The sequence below is a fragment of the Solanum lycopersicum genome, chromosome 12 (genome assembly GCF_036512215.1).
Source record: "Solanum lycopersicum chromosome 12, SLM_r2.1".
Lineage (NCBI taxonomy): Eukaryota > Viridiplantae > Streptophyta > Magnoliopsida > Solanales > Solanaceae > Solanum > Solanum lycopersicum.
This window is the reverse complement of record NC_090811.1, coordinates 33,831,704-33,855,215: the sequence shown is the minus strand read 5'-3', so window position 1 is coordinate 33,855,215 and position 23,512 is coordinate 33,831,704. Positions and strand designations below refer to the sequence as shown.

The window sequence follows — 23,512 nt, the reverse complement described above, 5'->3', positions numbered from 1 at the left end:
AACTACCTTCCCATCAGTGGGATAGTGGGTCCATGAAGTGGGATAATGGACCCATGTAATACAGATTATATCATCATTGACAAAAATACTAACATGAACTAGCCAAGATATACATACATTCAGTTGTTACAAAAGAAGAGAAGCTAGTCATGTAGTGGAGATACCTAAAGAGAAACAAATCTATCGGCCCCTGTTGTGCTTTTAGAATAAGATTATACTGCTTCTCCAAATCAACATTTTATTAACAAAAATAAGGGAAAATATCATTATTGTGTGTTGAAGGTATACAACTTCAACTGTCGCTTGCCTTAAATGCTACAAAAGATTTGTTTGTGTTCTTAACCTTTGTGACAATCGACACCTATTTTCCCTTCATTTTCTGTACAACACTAACTTTTCATGGCAAAGACCACAAAACTTAAGATATTGAAAATATTAAATAAATTTTTGAAATAAAGAGAGTAGTTTTGGAACAATTATTAAAGAGATTGTGTACCTTCAACAACACAATAATGCTAAAAATCGAGATTAAGAAGACATACTAGTCATGTTTTGGGATTTATCCTCCACAACCTAAAAATTTAAAAACATCAAATATAAAAATATAGGGTATACAAAAATATCAGTTATGTAAAAGGGTCACATAATCTACCTGAGTGTCAACCAAACCTTTTGAATAGTCCATGGTGGGTCATGCTTCAAAATAACAGAGGATACAAGTTTGTTGCGGTATTTGTCATTTTTTGTTCCGACATCAACAAGTACCCTCTTCTACTGGTATCCATAAATATAGTTCAAGGAGTAATCTTACCTATTATATACACCAATTTCAAAGTTCAAAGATTTAAGGAAGTGAAGAAATTTCTACATTTCAACTTGTAAGGAAGTACAAAAACATTACCTGGATCCACACAGGTACCAGACAAAGGTAGAACGCTGCAACAATTTCTTCCAATGGAATCTTATGAGACTTTTTGTGCAAACAAACCCTATCGTTGTTGCTCTCTGTTTGGGGGAAATATAAAGTGTGTTACTAGTTATATTTCCTTTTAGAAATTCTTGGAAAATAGGTGTAGTTACTTTTGTGTTTTGCCTATTAGGAAATGGGGGGAAATTAGATACACAAAGGGAATATAATTATTTTTATTAAAAAAATTTGTTAGAATTGTTTGGGCACACTTACAAAGTGTTACATTTAAAATTATAAAAATATAACAATTTAAAAATGTAGTCAAAAGTGTAATTAGGCGTTTCCAAAATGTATTATGAAGAATTTGTGACATTTAAACACCATAATACGAGTATAGATAACTAATCCAAGTATAATAATGTCAGCTAATTCTACCACAAAATACACAAAAGGGTAGACTAATCCAGTTGATTCTTTAGAAAATTTAAAATATATCATCAACAAAAATAAGGAAGAAATCACCTAATTCTACCTTCATCTATACAAATAGAAAACAAATAGACTTACCTAGTGAACACAATCAGAAATTTGTAGAAAACTATTTGACCTATTAAGATTGAGATTAGGAAATCCAAAAAAGTGAGAGAAGTGAAATTTACCTTCAAAATGGATATCCGATTCCGAATTTAGTGAGATAGATAGTGCTTAAAAAGTTGATGAGATGGTTAATAAATGGCAAATGACTGGCGGAGGAATTACAGAGTAACCGTCATTACCACTGGCAGTACACCAATGTTATCGGCGCAGTTCACGTTGCTGCCACCGACAGACAGATTGATATTCTAACTAGTTACCGATAGAACCTCCTCGTCCTCGTTTCGACCACCCAACAATGTTGTTCTTCACGATGCAAAAATTTTGAAGACTATAGGTAGATTGAGAGAGATTATGGAAGTAAAGGAAGAAGTGTGTGAAATAAAGGAGTCGTTAAACGAATCTTCATTTTTGGAATTTTGCTAAAAATTATATATATATATATATATATATATATATATATATAATTATTATTTTATTTAAATAAAAGAACAATAGCTAAAGGATATAGAAAGTATATACCAATTATAATTCGGCATAAAATACTGAAAATAAAATTACAAAAGTGAATAGAAAATTTTTGTATTTTCATATTTGGGATGGTATTCGAAAGTAAAATTTTTGAATGACGACATTTGGGTTTGGCATAAGACACTTGTAATCAATATTTTTTTAATACATAATTATTTACTTAATGAATGTCATATATCAACTGATTCATAACTCATTAGTACAAGAGAGTACTATATAAGCAACTCAATTATATATGTCTTTTAGTTTTATCAATTTTTAATTTTTTTATGTCTTCTTACTTGTTTATCTTTTATTATATCGTGCACTCACATAGAAAAATAAAAATAATTTGAGTGATAATATTAACATTCAGCAACAAATTTTTTATTACCAAATATCATAACCAATTGAAGGTTGATTTATGAAATACCAAATATCTTACCGAAATTTAAAATTTTGATATTTTGTATCTACTTTTAACTATCAATTTTTAGTTAGTGAAGTCGAAATTTAAAAATCTCGAACATCCACACGAACACTGATTATACAATATAGCTTGCCAAAAGTTATAGGATTGGCAAAATTAAGCTCATTCACCCAAATTCTTTATGTTTGGATGGGTTAGTGATACGCTTATTTATTAGGTTAACTCATTTCAATCCAATAAAATTAGTGATATGTAACAAACATTGAATCAACAGAAATCTTGTTAAAATATTCTAAAAGAACTTTTTTCAAAAATTGATATGCTATATAGCCATTATAAAGAAAAAAATTTACTAGGTACTAAAATATTGTAAAAGAATCATAAAATAAGTAAAACATAGTAAAATTTGGGTTGGATTGAGTTTAGGCCATTTCTATAACTCATTATCGAACTTGACTCAAGCAAATCTGAATTAGATTGGGTTTTGATCCGTTTGTTGTCTTTACCCATTAAAAGACTCTATAGGAACGACTAGCCTCTACAACCTTAATTATTTGTTTTTTAAGAGAAATGCATATTTCTATTAAAATTTACATTTTATAAAAACAATTTTATTTATGAATATATTAAAAGTTAAATTTATTTGTGTAATGATCATGTTTATTTATATTTTGTTTTCTCTTAAATGCTCACTTCACTATTGAATTACATATTTTTTCATTAAATAGTTTATTTACTTACATAAAAATTGTATTTCATCTATAACTAAAATGTAGATAACTTTAATGATAAGTTTTCTTTTACTTTAATAAACTTAAACGAAAGTTTTATTTTTAACCTAAATAAGATGAAATTTTATTTTTAAACTAAATAAGACGGAAGTTACATTTTTAAGCATAAATAAGATGAAAATCTTATTTAGGCTAAATAAGATGAACATTTTATTTTTAAGCTAAATAAGATGAAAATTTAATTTTTAAGTTAAATAAGATGAAGTTTAATTTTTGTAAGTATACAACGCAATCATGGAAATGCACGTCACACAAAAATATTTAAGCTAAATAAGATGAAAAATTTATTGTCAAGAAGTAATAATTAATGCTTGCAAAGAAAATATAAAAAAATGAGTTTTTATCATTATGTTTAAATATAATTAAGAAAAAAATAGAGAAATATTTTTGAACACTCATAACTAAACAACTCATTTGCATTTCAAAAGAAGTCAGTTGACAATTTTAAAACATCTTTTAAAATTATTTTGCTTCATGTAAATATTTTGAATAGTTATTTTTTAGATCTATATCTCACCAATGTTGGAGGTAATATGGACGTGAGTGAGGATTTGTGGGGGTATTAATTTAGATAGAACTTCTTTTTTAAAAAATAATAAATGGAAGGTTAAAAATATGTAAAAATTTGTTTTGGTTATAATTTTTTCATGGTAACTTTTTATTTTTAATGTTAAAGATATAAATATTTAATTATAAATTAGACTTTAGTTATTTAAAATAATATTAAGATTAATTAATCCTATTTTGCTAATGACTAGTGAAAATGTAACAAAGAATATTCTTTTTCTTTTAATTTGTATGCCAAAATGATAATTCTATTAAAAATTAAAACAATTTAAAGCACTAAAGCAAGAATTGTTTATGTTTTGCATCCCCCGTTCTCTTATTAAAGGAAGTTATTAAAGAAAGAAGAAGTAGTATTTAATGTTTTATGTGCTACTTATTCTTTTTATTTAGTATTTTAATTTATTAATTAATAATAACTAATTCAATTATAAATGAAATACATTCACACTACTTTGAAGTAGGATAATTAACTATAAATTAATACCAAATGAACTTTTCTATGAACATCATAGTAATATTGAAGTATAAACCTCTTAACATAATCAAATGCTGTTTAATCCTATAGTAATATTCCCTCAGCAAACACAATTGCAATGTTCAGTTGACTCTTAAGAATCTACGACTCTTATTAGAATATTACCCTTGAATATAATCACATACAATCAGATGCCCTTGAATCTTTAATACCGATCACATGATTAATAAAGGAAAAGGCGAATAACAAAATAAGTGAAATATAGTAAAATTTGGGTTGAACATAGTTTTAACCCGTTCTATAATTCATTACCGGACTTTAATCAAACAAATTTGAATTGGGTTGGGTCTTAACCAATTTGTTGTCTATATCCATTAAAAGATTCTATAATTGAGATTCGATGTACAACATTAATTATTTGTTGTTCTTATGATAAATATATTTTTCTATAAAACATTTACATTTTATAAATACAATTTTTACATATGATTATATCATAAGTTGATTTTATTTGCGTATCTATTATGTTTATTTATATTTTGATTTCTCATAAAATGTTCACTTCACTACTAGATTAAATATTTTGCATTAAATTGTTTATTACTCACTTAATAATTATATTTTATCTATACTTAAAATGTGGATAGCTTCAATAATAAATTTTCTTTTACGTTAATAAACTTAAAATGAAAGATTTATTTTAAAGTATAAATTAGATGAAAATATTATTTTTAAGCTAAATAAGACGAATATTTTATTATTAAGTTAAACAAGATAAAATTTAATTTTTAAGTTATATAAGCTGAAAGTTTAATTTTTAAAAATATGGCACAAATCATTGAATTGCACACACAAAAATATTTAAACTAGATAAGACGAAAATTTTATTTTAAGAATAAATAGCTAATGCTTGCAAATAAAATGTAAAAAACATATATAAATAGGAGGGTTAGGGTATTTTGTAAACAAACAAATTATCCTCAAAAGTTATACAATGAACATTAGTTTGGATATGAAAAACCAAATAAAAATTAAAAATTAATCTCAACAATTTACCCATAATAATCATTAAAAGATAAGCTAAAAAAATAACGAGTTCCCTCCAATAACCTTTTGCCCCGATTGTTTTTTTTATCTACTATATAGAAGAAAGAAAGGTTAGGATGACCACACCTTAACTTTATTGCATATTATGCAATAAAAGTTTACAAATTTCCTAATTTTGATATTAAAATAAAAATGTGAAGGTAGTTTTATCTTTTTTTATGTTTCTACTTCTATATTATACCCCATCTCTTATTTGGCCTTCCACCCATACTGAATCTCAATTTCTATAGAAGTCCTCTTTTACTCTCTGCTTCAAAATTCAGCACAAGACTATCAAAGAATTGAGTAGAAAATTTGAAGCAAAAAACCCAAGAGGCAAAAGGTAAGGTCAATCATTTGAATGAATCTTTATGTTCTTGTAATATTTTCCTAATATAATAAATCCTATTGTTGATAATAACATAAGTATACTATCACCAGGCTAATTAATTTTTCTCAATTGAACATCGGTGATTCTTATATTATGATATTGGTATAATGTTCTTATTTCACTCTTTCGATTTCTCCTTTACGCTTCTTAGGGCTACCTGGAGGTGATAAATGATATTTATATCCATCGATGTGTAAAGAAATCTAAATGCTTAAAATTGGATGTTGATGTAACACCCCATATCCAAAACAGATGAAAAAGCAGCTTTTCAGAAATATGCAGGTGTAATTGACGGTCACGACCGACAGACCGTAGTCTGACCCACGGCTCGTACTTCACATCCGTCGTTTGTGACTGAAACTCTCCCATGATGAAGCCCAGAAAACTTGACCAAGTGTCGATCCACGAACATACTTACGGTCCGTAAGTTAGAATATAGTCTGTAGTCTGTGTCCATCAACCAAGACCCCATTTACGCACTCTCTGACAAGAACAACGATTAAACACTATGTTCCATAGATGGACCTACGGACCGTAGGTGGAAATTAGCAGATAGTTAGGGGGAACGTTCTATTGGATCAACTTCAAATAATCATAACTCTTAGCACAAAATTAATTAGGTGTCCCATGACCTATGAAATGATAGATAAATGACTTAGCTTCCAAAGACACAATGTTTTATAATATTAGAACTCCGAGTAAAAATTTATGTCCGTTTTAGTAAAGGCCTGTCAAACAAACCCAACCTACGGACCCAAACGATGGACGATCGACGACCCGTTTCTCTAGGTCATCGTTTGGTCCGACATCAATTAACTCAGGGGTCTTTTGGTATTTTCTCACTTTTTTTAAACCCTAATATACGTTGTTTTGACCCTAAATCATCATATTTTAGTCAGTTTAAGCCTAGAAACATAACTAAAACATACGTAAGTCAAATCATTAATGAAAAACATAGAAAATTAGAAGCAAGAAAGGAGAAAAGGGTCTAGAACCCTAGTTCAAGAATGCAACAAGGTTCCATCACTTCCAGCCCCGAAATCTAAATATTTCTCTGTGGTTTTCATCACCAAGTATGTAGGATTTCACTTGCGAGTTTCTTTCACCCATTAGATCCCTACTTTTCAATCAGATTCTTGATTCACATACCATGATTACAAATAGGGTTTCTAGAACTTCAACAAAACTTCATGAATTAATTAGTTATATGTTCCAAATCATATTTCCATGCTATAACAGTTTATGAAATGAATTTCAGGACCCTAGTTATGTATTTCTTTAGTTCTTGAATTACACATGCTAGGTCAGATATTTTAGTTATTCAGTTATACATGCCTCAGTTATTAATGCATTATTATAAGATTAAATGTTGCATTCTTACATTGCATGTTCAATTTTGAGCTATCAAGTATTTACAGAAACTCAGTCATAATCAGTTAATTAGATATTTCTTCAAGAGTGGTATAATATTGAGTTGGTCTAAGGTTCAGCGTACCAAATTAGTCCCAAAACTACTAATAAAGTAGGTCGTAAGTCCCCTTTGTGGGCAATATGCTTAGCGATCACACCATCATGCCTTTATACATCTGGAAGGGTATATTGGGTCCTCTCGATGGGGCATATAAATCGGACTCCACATTTAACTCATGTGATTTTATTATCGTTTATTAGTAGCTCCCACGGTTCAGTCAGAATCTCTTGTATTTACCATATTTACAGATCAGTTTGTATTCAGTCTCAACATGTTATAAATTTTGTCATTGCATCCAGTCAGCTCAAAATTCAGTATATCATATTCGGATTATTATACTTGTTCAGTTATGTTCTATATTAGCTTTACCTTATCCTACATGATCAGTACCTTTAAGTACTCACACGCACATGCGCTATATCTTCTCGTGATGTAGGGTCATGTTCTCAGCATCCAGATCACGCTTATGCCAATTTTCAATCTCTAGTTCAGCAGATTCAACGGTGAGTCTTCATTCTCCGAGGACAATAGTCATGAGTTCATTTCAATCTTTTAGTCATTTAGTTTTAGTTTTTTGTAGACTTAGATAGGGTTTGTAGTAGCTTTTGTAGTTAGTTAGAGGCTTATTTTAGACATAGTTAGTTTCAGGTTAGTATTGAGTTAATATTTCCTTTGTAATAAAATCATTGTTTTCAAATATCGGAGTTATTGAATATAAGTATTCCCCATCTTTTCAGTTTATTATCTTTAGTATGCTCATGATCATAAAAGTAGGGGTAGCTTGGGATCACTTGTGCTCCTCAGTTCCGTGTCTGCGTCTCGGGGGTAGCTTAGGATGTGACAAAACTTTGTATCGGGGCACTGGGTTTAAGTGTCTTAGAATGTCTGAAAAGACGCACTAACTAGAGTCCTTTTCATGGGTGTGAAGTGCACCACATCTAATGAGGCGAGCTTACAAAGTGTTTTAGGAAAACTTCACTTTCTTGTTACTCTTATCATGTGTAAGGTATGATCTAATTCCATTCTAACTCGACGTTCTATGTTTGATCATGCCACCTCGTAGCTCTAACGCCAGGAATGAGAATGCAAGGAATGAAAATGCAACTCCTCCAGTCCAAGATCTAGAAGTCTCCAATGTTGAGTTCAGGAATGCCATATATATGTTGTCTCAGAGTATGACCAACCAGAACAATCAGGTTCATGCTCTTATGAATGCAAATGGTTGATCAACATCTGCAAGAGTCTGTGACGTTGTTTGCATTAATCCACCTGAGTTCTTACTATCACAAACTAATGAGGATCCTCAGAGTTTGTTAGATGAGATCAAGAAGATCTGTGAGGTAATGCAATTCAGTGGGAATGATCGGGTTAAGTTGGCATCATACCAGTTAAATGATTTTGCTTATATTTGGTAAACTCAGTGGAAGGAAAATAGTTGTACAGATGTAGCACCTATAATTTGGGATTACTTTACTGAGGCCTTTTTTGACAGGGTTTTCCCGATAGAGTTGAGAGAAGCAAAGTCTCAATAATTCATGAATATAAGACATGGAAACATGACGATCCAAGAGTATGGCTGAAGTTTATCCAACACTGCAGGTATACTCCTCACATGGTTGCTTCCCCCCAGGGCTCAAATAAATAAGTTCTTGTATGGAGCGTCGGATTTGGTTTAAACTAAGTGCAGAAATGCTATGTTACTCGGATATATGAACATCTCTAGGCTTATGAATCATACTCAGTAGGTTGAGGGTGATAAGCTTAGGGAACATCCCAAGGAGAATAGGAAGGATAATAATGGGAACTATGACTATTATCACCAAAAATTGGGTGGTGGAAATCGCTCGCACAGCAGTAGAAATTTTCAAATCCAAACCCTTCATCAGCTAGTATTCCACCCTTCAAGAACAGGTATGACCAGAAGGTTAGAGCACAAGATTTAATGCTCATGGAAATCTTTCAGGCACCAAAACATACCCCATTTTCCCTATGTGTGGTAAGAACCATCCGGGCGAGTGTCTCACAAGAAAAGAAAGATTTTTTGGGTGCGGTCAATTTGGTCATAATTTGAGGGATTATCCATCTAGACAGGGTTAAGGAGGTGGTAATGGTAGAGCTAAGTATACAACTTTAGTAGCACCAACAAATCACCTGACTCAGAAGGGTAACTCATTTTGTATAGGTGGCAATGAGCGCCAGAACAGGTTGTATGCTCTTCAGGCTCGTCAGGATCAGGATGGTTCTCTTGATGTAGTTACTACTATGTTATAAGTCTTTGACCCTGATGTTTATGCATTGTTAGATCCAGGGTCTATCTTTCCTTTGTAAGTTCTTACATAGTAGTCCAATTAAGTGTCAATCCAAAAACTCTCTTAAAACGTTTCTCAGTCTCTACTCCAGTTGGGGACCCAGTTATAGCTAGAATGGTGTAAATAAATTGCCCTATCACAGTCGCTATGAAAGTCACCTCAGCAGATCTTGTAGAGTTAGAAATGGTAGACTTCGATGTCATTCTAGCCATGGATTGGCTACATTCCTGTTATTCCTCAGTAGATTATAGAACTAGGATTGCTCATTTTTTAGTTTCCAGACAAACCAATCTTAGAATGGCAGGTACTAGCTTAGTGTCTATGGGTTGATTCATTTCTTACCTTAAGGCCAGAAAAATGATCGCTAAGGGTTATTTCTATCATCTAGTTCAGGTTAAGGATTCTAGCTCTGAAACCCAACTCTTAAGTCAGTTCCAGTAGTCTGTGTGTTTCCAAAAGTGTTCTTAGAAGATCTTCCAGGAGTCCCTCCCGAAAGGGAAATCGACTTTGGAATTGATCTCTTTCCACGTACCCAACCTATTTATATTCCTTCTGACATAATGGCTCCAGCAGAGCTTAAGGAACTGAAAGAGTAGTTGAAAGACCTTCTATACAAGGGCTTCATCAGATCTAGTATTTCACATTGGGGTGCACTAGTGTTGTTCGTAAATAAAAAAGATGGTTCTCTCAGAACAAGCATTGAAAATATATATTTGAACAAGGTCACAATCAAGAATAAGTATCCAATCCCAGGATTGATGACTTGTTTGACCAACTTCAAGGTGCTAGCCATTTCTCGAAGATAAACCTCAAATAGGGTTATCATTATCTTAGAGTCAGAGATAGTGACATTCTGGAAATAGTCTTCAGAACTCGGTATGGTAATTATGAATTTGTAGTTATGTTTTTTGGACCAACAAATGCTCCTAGAATTTTCATGGATTTGATGAACAGAGTGTTCAAGCAGTATCTGGACTTGTTCTTTATTGTCTTTATTGATGATATCCTTATTTACTCTAGGAATGAGGAAGAACATGCGACTCATTCGAGAGTTTTCCTACAGACTCTCAAGGATCTCCAATTATTCACTAAGTTTAGCAAATATGAGTTCTGGTTGAAATATTTTGCTTTTCTTGGTCACATTGTATTTAGCAAAGGGATCCGAGTGAATTCACAGAAGCTAGAAGAAGTCAAACAATTGCCCAAACCTAACTTTGCTACATATATCAAAAATTTCTTAGGTCTACCATTTATTATAGAAGGTTTTTGGCTAGGTTAACTTAGAAGATTTTCAATTTTCAATGGTAAGATAATTGTGAGGAAAGCTTTGTAGAATTGAAAACTAGATTGACTACAGTTCCTATCTTGACTCTATTAGAGGGTTCAAATGGTTATTTGATCTATTGTGATGCATCCAGAGTTGTCCTAGGTTATGTGTTGATGCAGCGAGATAAGGTTATAACTTACGCTTCTAGAGAGATTAAGGTTCATGAGAAGAACTATCCAACTCATGACCTCGAGCTTGCAGCAGTAGTAGTTGCACTAAGGATATAAAGACACTACTTATATGGTGTTCATGTAGATGTGTTCACAGATCATAAGATCCTTCAGTATGTGTTCACACAGAAAGAGTTGAATGTTCGCCTGAGGAGTTGGCTTGAGTTCCTTAAGGATTATTATAAGTGTGCATTATCATCCTGGTAAGGTGAATATAGTAGAAGATGCTCTTAGCAGATTATCTATGGGTAGTGTAGCCCATGTTGAGGAAGAAGGAAGGAGCGAGTGAATGATATTCATAGGTTTGCTCGCTTGGGAGTTTCGACTTAAGAGCATATCGGTCAGCGGTATAACAGTTCAGAGTGGGGCAGAATCTTCTTGGTAGTGGAGGTAAGGAAAAGTAAGACAGTGATCCAATATTGCTTGAACTTAAGGGTGCAGTCCACAATCAGAGAGTGGAGGTTTTCTCCCAAGGGGGAGATAGTGTACTTCTCTACCAGGGTAGATTGTGTGTTCCTGATGTGGGCGAGTTGTTAAATAATATTCTTGAAGAATCCCATAACTCCAGGTATTCTATTCATCCTGGTGCCACAAAGATGTACCGCAAGTTGTGGGAAGTCTATTGGCAGAATGGAATGAAGAGAGATATAATAGATTTTGTGAGTAAGTGCCCCAATTGCCAGCAAGTCAAGGTAGGTATGACTCAAGAGATTGATATTCCTATTTGGAAGTGGGATGTGATCAATATGGATTTTATCACAGGGTTACCTCGTACTCGTAGAAAACATAACTCCATTTTGGTGACAGTTGATAAGATGACTAAGTCTTCTCGCTTTTTGGCGGTCAAGACTACAGATTCGGTGAAGGACTATGCTAAGGTTTACATTAATGAAATTGTGAGCTTACATCAGGTTCCTTTTTCTATCATCTCAGATAGATGTCCTAAGTTTACCTCTAATTTCTAGAAGTCATTTCAGAAGGGTCTTGGTACTCAAGTTAACCTTAGCACAACATTTCATCCACAGACGGATGGACAAGTAGAGCGTACTATTCGGACCGTAGAGGATGTGTTGAGAACTTGTGTGATTGATTTCAAGGGTTTTTAGAATGATCACCTTCCTCTAATTGAGTTTGCTTACAAAAATAGCTATCATTCCATCATTCAGATGGTCCCTTATGAAGATTTGTATGGGTGTAGATGTAGGTCTCTCGTTGGTTAGTTTGAAGTAGGTGAAGCAACTTTAATAGGGACAAATTCATCCTTTTATGCTATGGAGAAAATGCTACTCCTTAGAAAGAGACTTAAGACAACCCAGATTCATCAGAAATCTTACGCAAATGTAAGGAGAAGGGAACTAGAGTTCCAAGTTGATGATTGTTTTTTCTTGAATGTGTCACCTATGAAGTGATGAGATTTGGAAAGAAAAGGAAGCTCAGTCCTATATATGTAGGCCCTTAAAAGATATTGAAAAGGGTTGGCAAGGCAACATATGAGTTAGAGTTTCCTGCAGAACTAGCAGGAGTGCATCAGGTCTTCTACATAACACTCTTGAAGAAGTGTGTTGGTGATCCAGCCTCTGTAGTGCCACTAAAGTGTGTGGCGATGAAAGATAGTCTTTTTTATGAGGATGTACCAGTTGAGATTCTTGACTGTCAGGTTAGAAAGTTGAGAAATGAAGAAGTCGTTTCAGTCAATGTTTTATGAAGGAGTCAGTCCGTAGAGGGAGTTACGTGGGAAGCAGAAGCAGCCATGAAAGCCAAGTATCCTCACCTCTTTCCTTCCGATTCCACTCCAGCTTGAGGTAATCGATCCTCACCAGTTTTCAGTTATTCATGCGTGAATTCAGTCTTAGAATCATGTTCCCTAAATTTGTACTTGTATTTTTAGTGTATTTGCATGTTCTCATAACTTAATTCAGTAAGAAAGTCAGTCCTCAGTGTTTAGTAGTAGGGATTGTAGCTCTCTCCCTCTATTTCAGCTAGTTTAGTCTTCATTCTAGAAGGAATGTTCCAAAGGGGGATATAATGTAACATCGCGTATCCAAAATAGACCTAAAATAAACTTTTCAGAAATCTGTAGGTGCAATTAACGGTTACCATCGATGGACCATAGCGTGACCCATGGTCCGTACTGCACAACCATCGTTTGTGACTAAAACCATGACGCAGCCTAGGAAAATTGACTAAACATCAATCCACGGACAGACCTTCGGTACATAAGTCAGACTACAGTCTGTAGTCTGTGTCCGTCGATCAAGACCTCATTTACCCACTCTCTAACAAGAACCACGATTGACCATACGGTCCGTAGATGGACGTGCGGACCGTAGGTTGAAATTTCCAGAAATTTAGGGGAAAATGAAGTTGGGTCAACATCAAATGATTATAACTCTTAGCACAAATATAATTAGGTGTCTCGTGACCGATGAAATGATAAATAATTGAATTAGCTTTCCATAGCCATTGATTTTCCTAAACTCAAACCTACGAGTAAAAATTTATGCTCGTTTTAGAAAAGTCATGTCGAATAGACCCAACCTAATGACACAAATGACGAACCATCGATTGAACGACAAACCATTGGTTGAATGACGGCCTGTTAGTCCAGGTCATCGTTTGGTCCAACAACAATTAACTTAGGGGTCTTTGGTTTTTTCCACTTTGTTTTAACCCTAAGATACGTCATTTTGACCCTAAATCATCAGATTTTAGTCAGTTTAAGCCTATAAACATAACTAAAACTTACCTAAGTCAAATCATTAATGAAAAACTTAGAAAATTAGAAGCAAGAAAGGAGAAAAAGGTCAAGAACCCTAGTTCAAGAATGCATGAAGGTTCCATCAAAACAGCCCCGAAATCTAAATATTTCTCTTTGGATTTAATCACCAGGTATGTGGGATTTCACTGGTGGATTCCTTTCACCCATTAGATCCTACTTCAATTAGATTCTTGATTCCCATACCATGATTACACATAGGGTTTCTATAACTTCAACAGAACTTTATGAATTAATTAGTTACATGTTACAAATTAGACTTCCATGTTATAAGGATTTATTGCATGAATTTTAGAACCCTAGTTATATATTTCTTTAGTTCTTGAAGTACACATGTTAAGTTAGATATTTCATTTATTCAGTCATACATGCCCCATTATTAATACATTATTACCAAATTAAATGTTGCATTTTCAGTTTGCGTAATCAATTTTGAGCTATCTAGTATTTATACAAACTTAGTCATAATAAGTCAATTACATAATTCATTGGGAGTGTCATAATACCGAGTTGGACTAGGGTTCACCATACACAATTAGTCCCAGAACTACTAGCCAAGTAGGTTGAAAGTCCCCTCTGTGGGCAATCAGTTCAGTGATCACGCCAGCATGCCTTTATACCTCTAACAGGGTATATTGGGTCATCTCAACGGGGCGTATACATCAGAATCCACATTTAGTTCATGTGGTTTTATTATCGGTTTTTAGTAGCTCCCATAGTTCAGTTAGACTCCCTTGCATTGACCATATTTACAACTCAATTAGTATCCAGTCTCAGCTTGTTAAAAATTTTGTCATTGCTTCCAGTTAGCTCAGAATTTAGTTTATCATGTTTAGATTATTATACTTGCTTTTGTGCTTGTTCAGTTATGTTCTATTTAAGTTTTACTCTATCCTACATGCTCAGTACCTTCATGTAACACCCCGTAGCTAAAACAGAACAAAAAAAAAGGTTTTCAGAAAAATCTGTAGGTGCTACCAACGGTGGCATCGACGGACCGTAGCCTGAACCACGGTCCGTCTTGCATAAGCGTCGATGGGATCAGAAACTCCCAAAAATTTCAGCCTAGAAAAATTGGTTAAGTCTTGGACGAGGGACGTACTTACGGTTCATAGGTCAAATAGCGATCTGTACTTCATGACCGTCGATCAAGATTCCCTTCAACCACTCTCGTAAAAGATATATGGATGAACAACATGGTTTGTAGGTGGACCTACGGTCCGTAGTTTTTAAATTTGCAGCTAGTTAAGGGGAAATGCAGTTGGGTCAACTTAAAATTATCATAACTCTTAGAAAAAAATGAATCATGTCCCCCATGACCTACCCAAAGATTTAAAATTCAATTATTTTTTCATATCCACTGACCTTGTTAAAATCAGACCTCTATCACGACCCAAATCCGGGCCGCGACTGGCACCCACACTTACCCTCCTATGTGAGCGAACCAACCAAACTAAACCTTAACATTTCAATATAATATCAACAGAAAGTAATGCGGAAGACTTAAACTCATTAATAAAATCAACAACTATTATTATCCCCAAAATCTGGAAGTCATCATCACAAGAACATCTACTTCAAATTACTAAATCTAAGAGTTTCTAAGAAGCTAAAAATACATAAAATCTAGTCCATGCCAGAACTTCAAGGCATCAAGACATGAAGAGAAAGATCCAGTCCAAGCTAGAAGCATTAGCTCACCCTTATATCCGGAGTAATGAAGACTGGCTAGAGTTACTGTTGAGTCGAAGATGACGGCACATTTGCTGCACTCCACAAATAAACAAGAAGAAAACATAAAAGTAGGGGATAGTACAAAACACGGGTACTGAGTAGATATCATCGGCCAACTCAAAATAGAAAACAGTATATACCAAGTAATATCATAAAATCAACTATGATACTCAACATGTAGCAACAACAAGTACTATATCATTAACAATTACCGTCAAGTTCACACATGAGGACTCAAGCCTGTTCACACATGAGGACTCAAGCCTCAATACCATACTCATTTGGGAATTAGGTTCATTAGATTGATAACATCTTTCAAGATTCATCAACTTTGTTCTTGTGTCGGTACGTGACACTCCGCTCCCTTACTACTATGTGTCGGAATGTGACACTCCGATCCCCTAGTTCTACGTGTCGGTTCGTGACACCCGATCCCCTAATTCTACATGTCGGTTCGTGACACCCGATCCCCTATTTCTACGTGTCGGTTCGTGACACCCGATCCCCTAATTCTACATGTCGGTTCGTGACACCCGATCCCCTAATTCTATGTGTCGGTTCATGACACCCGATCCCATAAGTCTACGTGTCGGTTCGTGACACCCGCTCCACTAATCTCATTCTATTAATTCATCAAGCCTTCTCTTATACCAAGGCATCATCATCTCATTACTTTAGTTCATCAAGCCTTCTTTTATACCAAGGCATCATCATCTCATTACTTTAGTTCATCAAGTCTTCTTTTATATCAAGGCATCATCATTAACAAGAGATTAGGTTTTTATCAATATTTGGGATTCAATAGCTTCATCATGCTTATTTCATCACAATCATATAATCACATTCATGCAAGCATACAATTAACCATATAGTAGGGTTTACAATACTACCAATACATATCATTCGCTATTAAGAGTTTACTACGAATAGCATAAAACCATCCTACCTCCACCGAAGATTAGTGATCAAGCAAGCAATTTCCCAAGCTTTGTTTCTCTTCGTTTCTCCTCTTTCTCGTTCGACTCTCTCTCTCTTTCTCTTGTTCTTTCTATTTTCTTTATTCAAAACCCTCTTTCTTTTACCCTAATTAGCATATAATTTAGAATAAAAGATGGCAATAATAACCCACTAATTCACTTAAGGTTACCTCTTTTAACCCCCAAGTAATTAGACTTATTAACATTAACCCACTAACTATATAATTAAAGCAGGAATAGTAAAAAAGGTCCCTTAAAACAATTAAGGAAATCCGACTCAAACTGGGATTACGCAGCCTGTGACGGCCCGTCGCGCCTGCGACGGTCCGTCCTGCTGCTCCGTCACAGAGTTCAGAGACTCAATTTCTCTGAAGATTCTCTGACGGTCCGTCACACCTGTGACGGTCTGTCCTGCCATTCCGTTACGAAGTTCAGAGAGTCGATTTCAGTGCCCATTTTTCAGAATTCTAAGTATTTTGTAATGAGACCCCCTCGACGGTCCGTCGTGCCCATGACGGTCCGTCGTGGGGTCCATCGTTTCTGCCAGTTTTTTCAGAATTGAAGTCTGCTGCTCAAAACGACTAAACAGGTCGTTACAACCTCTGAGTAAAATGTTATGCCAATTTTAGTAAAGGCGTGCCGAACAAGCTCTCACAACGGACCCAACGATAGGGCGTCGGGCGCACACCGGACCGTCAGTCCTGGTCGTCGTGAGGCCCGACATCAACCTTCCCAGTGTCTTTTTGACCTTTCTCACTCCGTTTAAACCCTAAGTTACGTCGTTTTGACCCTAAATCATCAAATTTTAGTCAGTTTAAGCCTAGAAACATAATTAAAATATCTCCAAGTCAAATAATTAAATCAAAACTTAGAAAATTAGAAGCAAGAGAGGAGAAAGAAAGATCAAGAACCCTAGTTCAAGAATGCCACAAGATCCAACATTTCCAACCCTGAAACTTAAGTATTTTTCCATGAATTTCATCACCATGTATGTGGGATTTCACTAGTGGGTTCCTTTCACCCATTGGGTCCTTAGTTTCAGTGAGTTCTTGATTCTCTTATCATGATTAAACCTAGGGTTTCTAGAACGTTGATATAACTTCATGAATTTAAAAAATATATGTTCCAAATTATATTATCATGTTATTACATAGATTATCGCATGAATTTCAGAACCCTAGCTTTGTATTTCTTTAGTTCTTGAATTACACATGCTAGGTCATATATTTCAGACACTTCAGATATACATGTCTCAGTTATAAATGCATAATTACCAGATTAATTGTTGCATTCTTAGTTTGCATGTTCAGTTTCAAGCTATCCAGTATTTACAAAAATTCAAATATAATTAGTTAATTTTAAGAATTTTTTGGGAGTAGCATAATACCGAGTTGGACTAGGGCTTAGCGTACCCAATAGGCCAAGAAATACTAGCCTAGTACGTCGTAAGTCCTCTCTGTGGGCAATTAGTTTAGTGATCACGCCAGCATGCCTTTATACCTTTGGCAGGGTATATCGGTTCCTCTCAATGGGGCGTCTAAATCGGACTCCACATTTAGCTCATGTTGTTTTATTATCAGTTATTAGTAGCTCCCACAGTTCAGTCAGACTCTCTGCATTAACCATTTATTAATATATTCAGTATTTAGTTTCAGCATGTTATAAATTGGTCATTGCATCTAGTTAGCTCAGAAATCAGCACATCACGTTTAAATTATTATACTTATGTTTGTTCTTGTTCAATTATGTTTTATTTCAGCTTTAATCTATCTTACATGATCAGTACCTTTCAAGTACTGACGAATATGTGCGCTACATCTTCTCCTGATGTAGGTTATGGTTCTCAGCATCCAGATCACGCATAGATCGATTTCCCGATCTCCAGTTCAGTAGATTCAGGTGTGAGTCCTTATTCTTCAAGGACAACAGTCATGAGTCTCATTTCAGTCTTTAGTCATTTAGTTTCAGTTTTTGCTAGATTTAGCTGGGGCTGGTCCCAGTATTTCTAGTCTAGTTTAGAGGCTATTTTCAGACATAGTTAGATTCACCTTAGTATTGAGTTAATATTTCTTTTGTATTAAACTCATTGTTTTCAAATATCTCAGTTATAGAATATGGGATTCCCTATCTTTTAATTTTAAGTATGATTCAGCTTATGCAACAGTTTATTATCTTTAGTATGCTCATGATCATGCCAGCAGGGTTAGCTTGGGATCATTTATTGTCCTAGGTTCCGTGTCTGCATCTCGGGGGTAGCTCGGGGTGTGACAAAACGTGCTATCAGAGCACTAGGTCCAAGAGTCCTAAGATGTCTGAAAAATCCACACTCGGTAGAGTCATTTTTATTGGTGTGAAGTGCACCACATCTAATGTTTGGGATGTTATAAAGTGTTTTAGGAAACACTTCACTTTCCTAATACTCTTTTCGTTCGTAAGGTATGATCAAATTCCATTCTAACTTGATATTGTGCGCTTAAGATCATGCCTTCTCATAGAGCATAGGCATGGAATACTAATGGACGCAATGCTAACGTAGTTCCTCTAGTACCAGATAAGGAAGTTTAAATGTAGAGTTTCAAAATGCCAATTCAGCTTTTGGTTTAAAGTATGACCAACCAGAACAATGCAGAGTTTGTGATTTTGTAAGGATGAATCCGCCTAAGTTTTTGGGGTTGCAAGTTTCTAAGGACCCACAAAAATTCATTGATAAGGTCAAGAAAATATTTGGTGTGATGTCAGTAACTCATAGTGATATGTGAGATTGGCATCCTACAAACTCAAGGATGTGACTCACATATGGTTCACTCAGTGGAAAGACAACAAACATGACTTTGTCTTTTGTAACTCAGTTTAGCAGTCCAATTCCGTGTTAGTCCAGAAACTCTCTCGGAACCCTTCTCAGGCTCTACTCTAGTCCGTGACCTAGTTATAGCTAGACGAGTATACAAAAATTGCCCTGTCATAGTCTCTCAGAAAGCCACCTCGCAGACCTAGTAGAGTTAGAAATGGTAGACTTCAATGTTATTCTAGGCATGGATTGGTTACACTCATGTTATGCCTCAGTCGATTGTAGAACTAGGATTGTTTATTTTCAGTTTCCAGACAAACCAATCTTAGAATTGAAGCGTAGTAGCTTAGCGCCTATGGATCGATTTATTTCTTACTTTTAGTCCAGAGAGATGATATCTAAGGGTTATATCTATCATCTAGTTCGGGCTAAAGATTCTAGCCTTGAAACCCCATCTCTTTAGTCAGTTCCAGTACTCTATGAATTTCCAGAAGTATTTCCAAAAAATCTTCCCGGGGTTCCTCCCGAAAGGGAAATCGACTTTGGAATTGATCTCCCTCAAGATACCCAGACTATTTCCATTACTCCTTACAGAATGGCTCCAGCAGAGCTAAAAGAATTGAAAGAGCAGTTGAAAGACCTTCTATATAAGGGTTTCATCAAACCTAGTATTTCACCATGGGGTGCACCAGTATTGTTCGTAAAGAAGAAAGATGGTTCTCTAAGAATGTGCATTGACTCTAGACAGTTGAACAAGGTCACGATCAAGAATAAGTATCCCATCCCCAGGATTAATGACTTGTTTGACCAATTTCAGGGTGCTATTCATTTCTCAAAGATAGACCTCATATCGGGTTATCATCAGCTTAGACTCAGAGATAGTGACATTCCGAAAACAGCCTTCTAAACTCGATATGGTCATTATGAATTTGTAGTTATGTTGTGTGGAATAACCAATTGTCCTACAGCTTTTATGCATTTGATGAACAGAGTGTTTAAACAATACTTAGACTTGTCCATTAACGTCTTCATTGATGATTTCCTCATTTACTCTAGGAGTGAGGAAGAACATGCAAGTCATTTTATAGTGGTTCTGCAAACTCTCAAAGATCACCAGTTATTTGCTAAGTTTAGTAAATGTGAGTTTTGGTTGCAATCCATTGCTTTCCTTGGTCACATTGTATCTAGCGAAGGGATTCACATAGATTCACAAAAGATAAAAGCTGTGAAACAATGGCCCAGAACAACCTCTGCTACATATATAAGAAGTTTCTTAGGTCTAGCAGGTTATTACAGAAGGTTCGTGGAAGGATTTACATCCATAGCCTCACCATTGACTAGGTTGACTCAGAAGATTGTCAAATTCCAATTGTCAGATGATTGTGAGAAAAGCTTTGTAGAATTGAAAACTAGATTGAGTACAACTCCTGTCTTGACTCTACCAAACGGTTCAGATGGTTATGTGGTCTATTGTGATGCATCCAGAGTTGGCCTTGGTTGTGTGTTCATACAAAGAGATAAAGGTTATATCTTATGCCTCTAGAAAGCTTAAGGTGCATGAGAAGAACTATCAAACTCATGACCTCGAGCTTGTAGCACTGGTGTTTGCACTCAGGATATGGAGACATTACTTGTATGGTATTCACTAATCATAAGAGCCTTCAGTATCTGTTCACCCAGAAAGAGTTGAATCTTCGCCAGAGAAGATGGCTTGAGTTCCTTAAGGATTATGATATGAGTGTGCATTATCATCCTTAAAAGGCGAATATAGTGGCCAATGTTCTAAGTAGATTATCTATGGTAGTGTAGTCCATGTCGAGGAAAAAAGAAAGAAGCTATCGAAGGATGTTCGTAGGCTTGCTCGCTTGGGAGTTCGCCTTATGAGCATATTAGACAGTGTGTAACAGTTCAGAATAGGGAAGAATCATCTTTGGTAGTGGAGGTTAAGGAAAAGCAAGAGAGTGATCTGATCTAGCTTGAACTAAAGGGTGCAGTCAACAATCAGAGAGTGGAGGTTTTCTCCCAAGGGGGAGATGGTGGTTTTCGCTACCAAGGTAGATTGTGTGTTCCTGATGTGGGAGATCTGAGGCATCATATTCTTGTTGAAGCTCATAACTCCAGGTATTCTATTCATCCAGGTGCCACAAAGATGTACCGCGATCTGCGGGAAGTCTATTGGTGGAATGACATAAAGAGGGATATAGCAGACTTTGTGAGTAAGTGCCCCAATTGGCAAGTCAAGGTGGAACATCAGAAACCAAGAAGTATGACTCAAGAGGTCGATATTCCTACTTTGAAGTGGGATGTGATAAATATGGATTTCATCAAAGGGTTACCTCGTACTCGCAGACAGCATGACTCAATTCTAGTGATAGTTCATAGGATGACTAAGTCTTCTCGCTTTTTGGCGGTCAAGACTATATATTTTGCAGAGGACTATGCATCAAACTATGAGGTTGCATGGGGTTCCTTTTTCTATCATATCAGATAGAGGTCCTCAGTTTACCTCTCATTTGTGGAAGTCATTTCAAAAAGTTCTTGGTATTCAAGTTAACCTTAGTACAACATTTCATCCACAAACGGATGGGCAGGTAAATCATACCATTCATACCTTAGAGGATATGTTGAGAGCTTGTGTGATCGATTTCAAAGGTAGTTGGGATGATCACCTTCCTCTTATTAAGTTTGCCTACAATAATAGCTATCATTCCTGCATTCAGATGGCCCCTTATGAGGCTTTATATGGGCGTATATGTAGATCTCTTGTTGGTTGGTTTGAAGTAGGTGAAGCAGCTTTTGTAGGGCCAGATTCAGTCCTTTATGCTATGGATAATGTGCAACTCATTAGAGATAGACTTAAGACAACCCAAAGTCGTCAGAAATATTATTCAGATGTAAGGACAAGGGAACTAGTGTTCCAAGTTGATGATTGGGTTTTTCTGAAAGTCTCACCTATGAAAGGGGTGATGAGATATAGAAATAAAGTGAAGCTCAGTCCTAGATATGTAGGCCCTTACAAGATCTTGAAAATGATTGGCAAAGTGGAATATGAGTTAGAGTTACCAGCAAAATAGTAGCAGTGCATCCGGTCTTCCACATCTAACTTTTGAAGAAGTGCATGAGTGACTCAGCCTCTATAGTGCCATTAGAGAGTGTGGCGGTGAAAGATATTCTATCTTATGAGGATGTACCAGTTGAGATTCTTGACCGTCAGGTTAGAGGGTTGAGAAACAAATAAGTCGCTTCAGTCAAGGTTTTGTGGAGGAGTCAGTCCGTAGAGGGAGATACTTGGGAAGCAGAAGCAACCATGAAAGCCAAGTATCCTTACCTTTATGCTTCCGATTCCTCTCCAGCTTGAGGTAATAGTTCCTCTACAGTTTTACAGTCATTCATGCATCTATTCAGTTTTAGAATCATGTTCCCCCAGTTTGTACTTTCATTTTTAGCATAATTGCATGTACTTAGAACTCAATTGAGTCAGACTCAGTTCTCAGTGTTTAGTAGTGGGTTCTGCATCTCTCTCCCTCTATTTCAGCTAGTTTAGTCTTCATTCAAGGACGAATGTTAATGTAACACCCCATAGACAAAACAAATCAAAAATTAGTTTTTCAGAAAAATATGCACTACCAACGGTGGCATCGATGGAACGTAGCCTGAACCATGGTCCGTCATGCACAACCATTGATGGGATCAGAAACTCCCAAAAATTTCAGCCTAGAAAAATTGGTAAGTCTTGGACGACAAACGAACTTACGGTCCGTAGGTCAAACGACGATTCGTAGTCCATGAACGTCAATCGAGACTCCTTTCAACCACTCTATGACAAGAGCTATGGATGACCAACATGGTTCGTAGGTGGACCTACGGTCCGTAGGTGGAAAATTTTCAACCAGTTAAGGTGAAATGCAGTTGGGTTAACTTAAAATGATCATAACTCTTAGCACAAACTGAATTGGGTCTCTCATGACCTACCCACAGATAGATAATTGATTTGTCTTTCCATATCCACCAATCTTGCTAAAATCAGATCTCTAAGTAAAAAGTAATGCCCATTTTAGTAAAGGACTGTCAAACAGGCCCTCAAGACGGACCCAACGGCGGGGCGTCGGGCGCACGACGGACCGTCAATCCTGGCCGTGGTGAGGCCGATAGCAACCTTCCCAGGGGTACTTTTGACCTTTTCCACTCCATTTAAACACTAAGTTA

The 23,512-nt window shown here is 35.5% G+C and overlaps 1 protein-coding gene across 1 annotated transcript in view; it reads left to right on the top strand.

Moving 5' to 3' along the window:
• LOC138340324 (uncharacterized) overlaps positions 1 to 22,380 on the top strand; it is an 82,235-nt gene extending 59,855 nt beyond the window's left edge. The window contains exons 8-13 of the mRNA XM_069292038.1: positions 7,662 to 7,728; positions 11,600 to 11,942; positions 19,770 to 19,936; positions 20,363 to 20,829; positions 21,301 to 21,761; positions 22,027 to 22,380. Coding sequence (XP_069148139.1) covers positions 7,662 to 7,728; positions 11,600 to 11,942; positions 19,770 to 19,936; positions 20,363 to 20,829; positions 21,301 to 21,761; positions 22,027 to 22,380 — 1,859 coding nt within the window. The remainder of the gene's footprint in view (positions 1 to 7,661; positions 7,729 to 11,599; positions 11,943 to 19,769; positions 19,937 to 20,362; positions 20,830 to 21,300; positions 21,762 to 22,026) is intronic.
• The last annotated feature ends 1,132 nt before the right edge of the window (positions 22,381 to 23,512 follow it).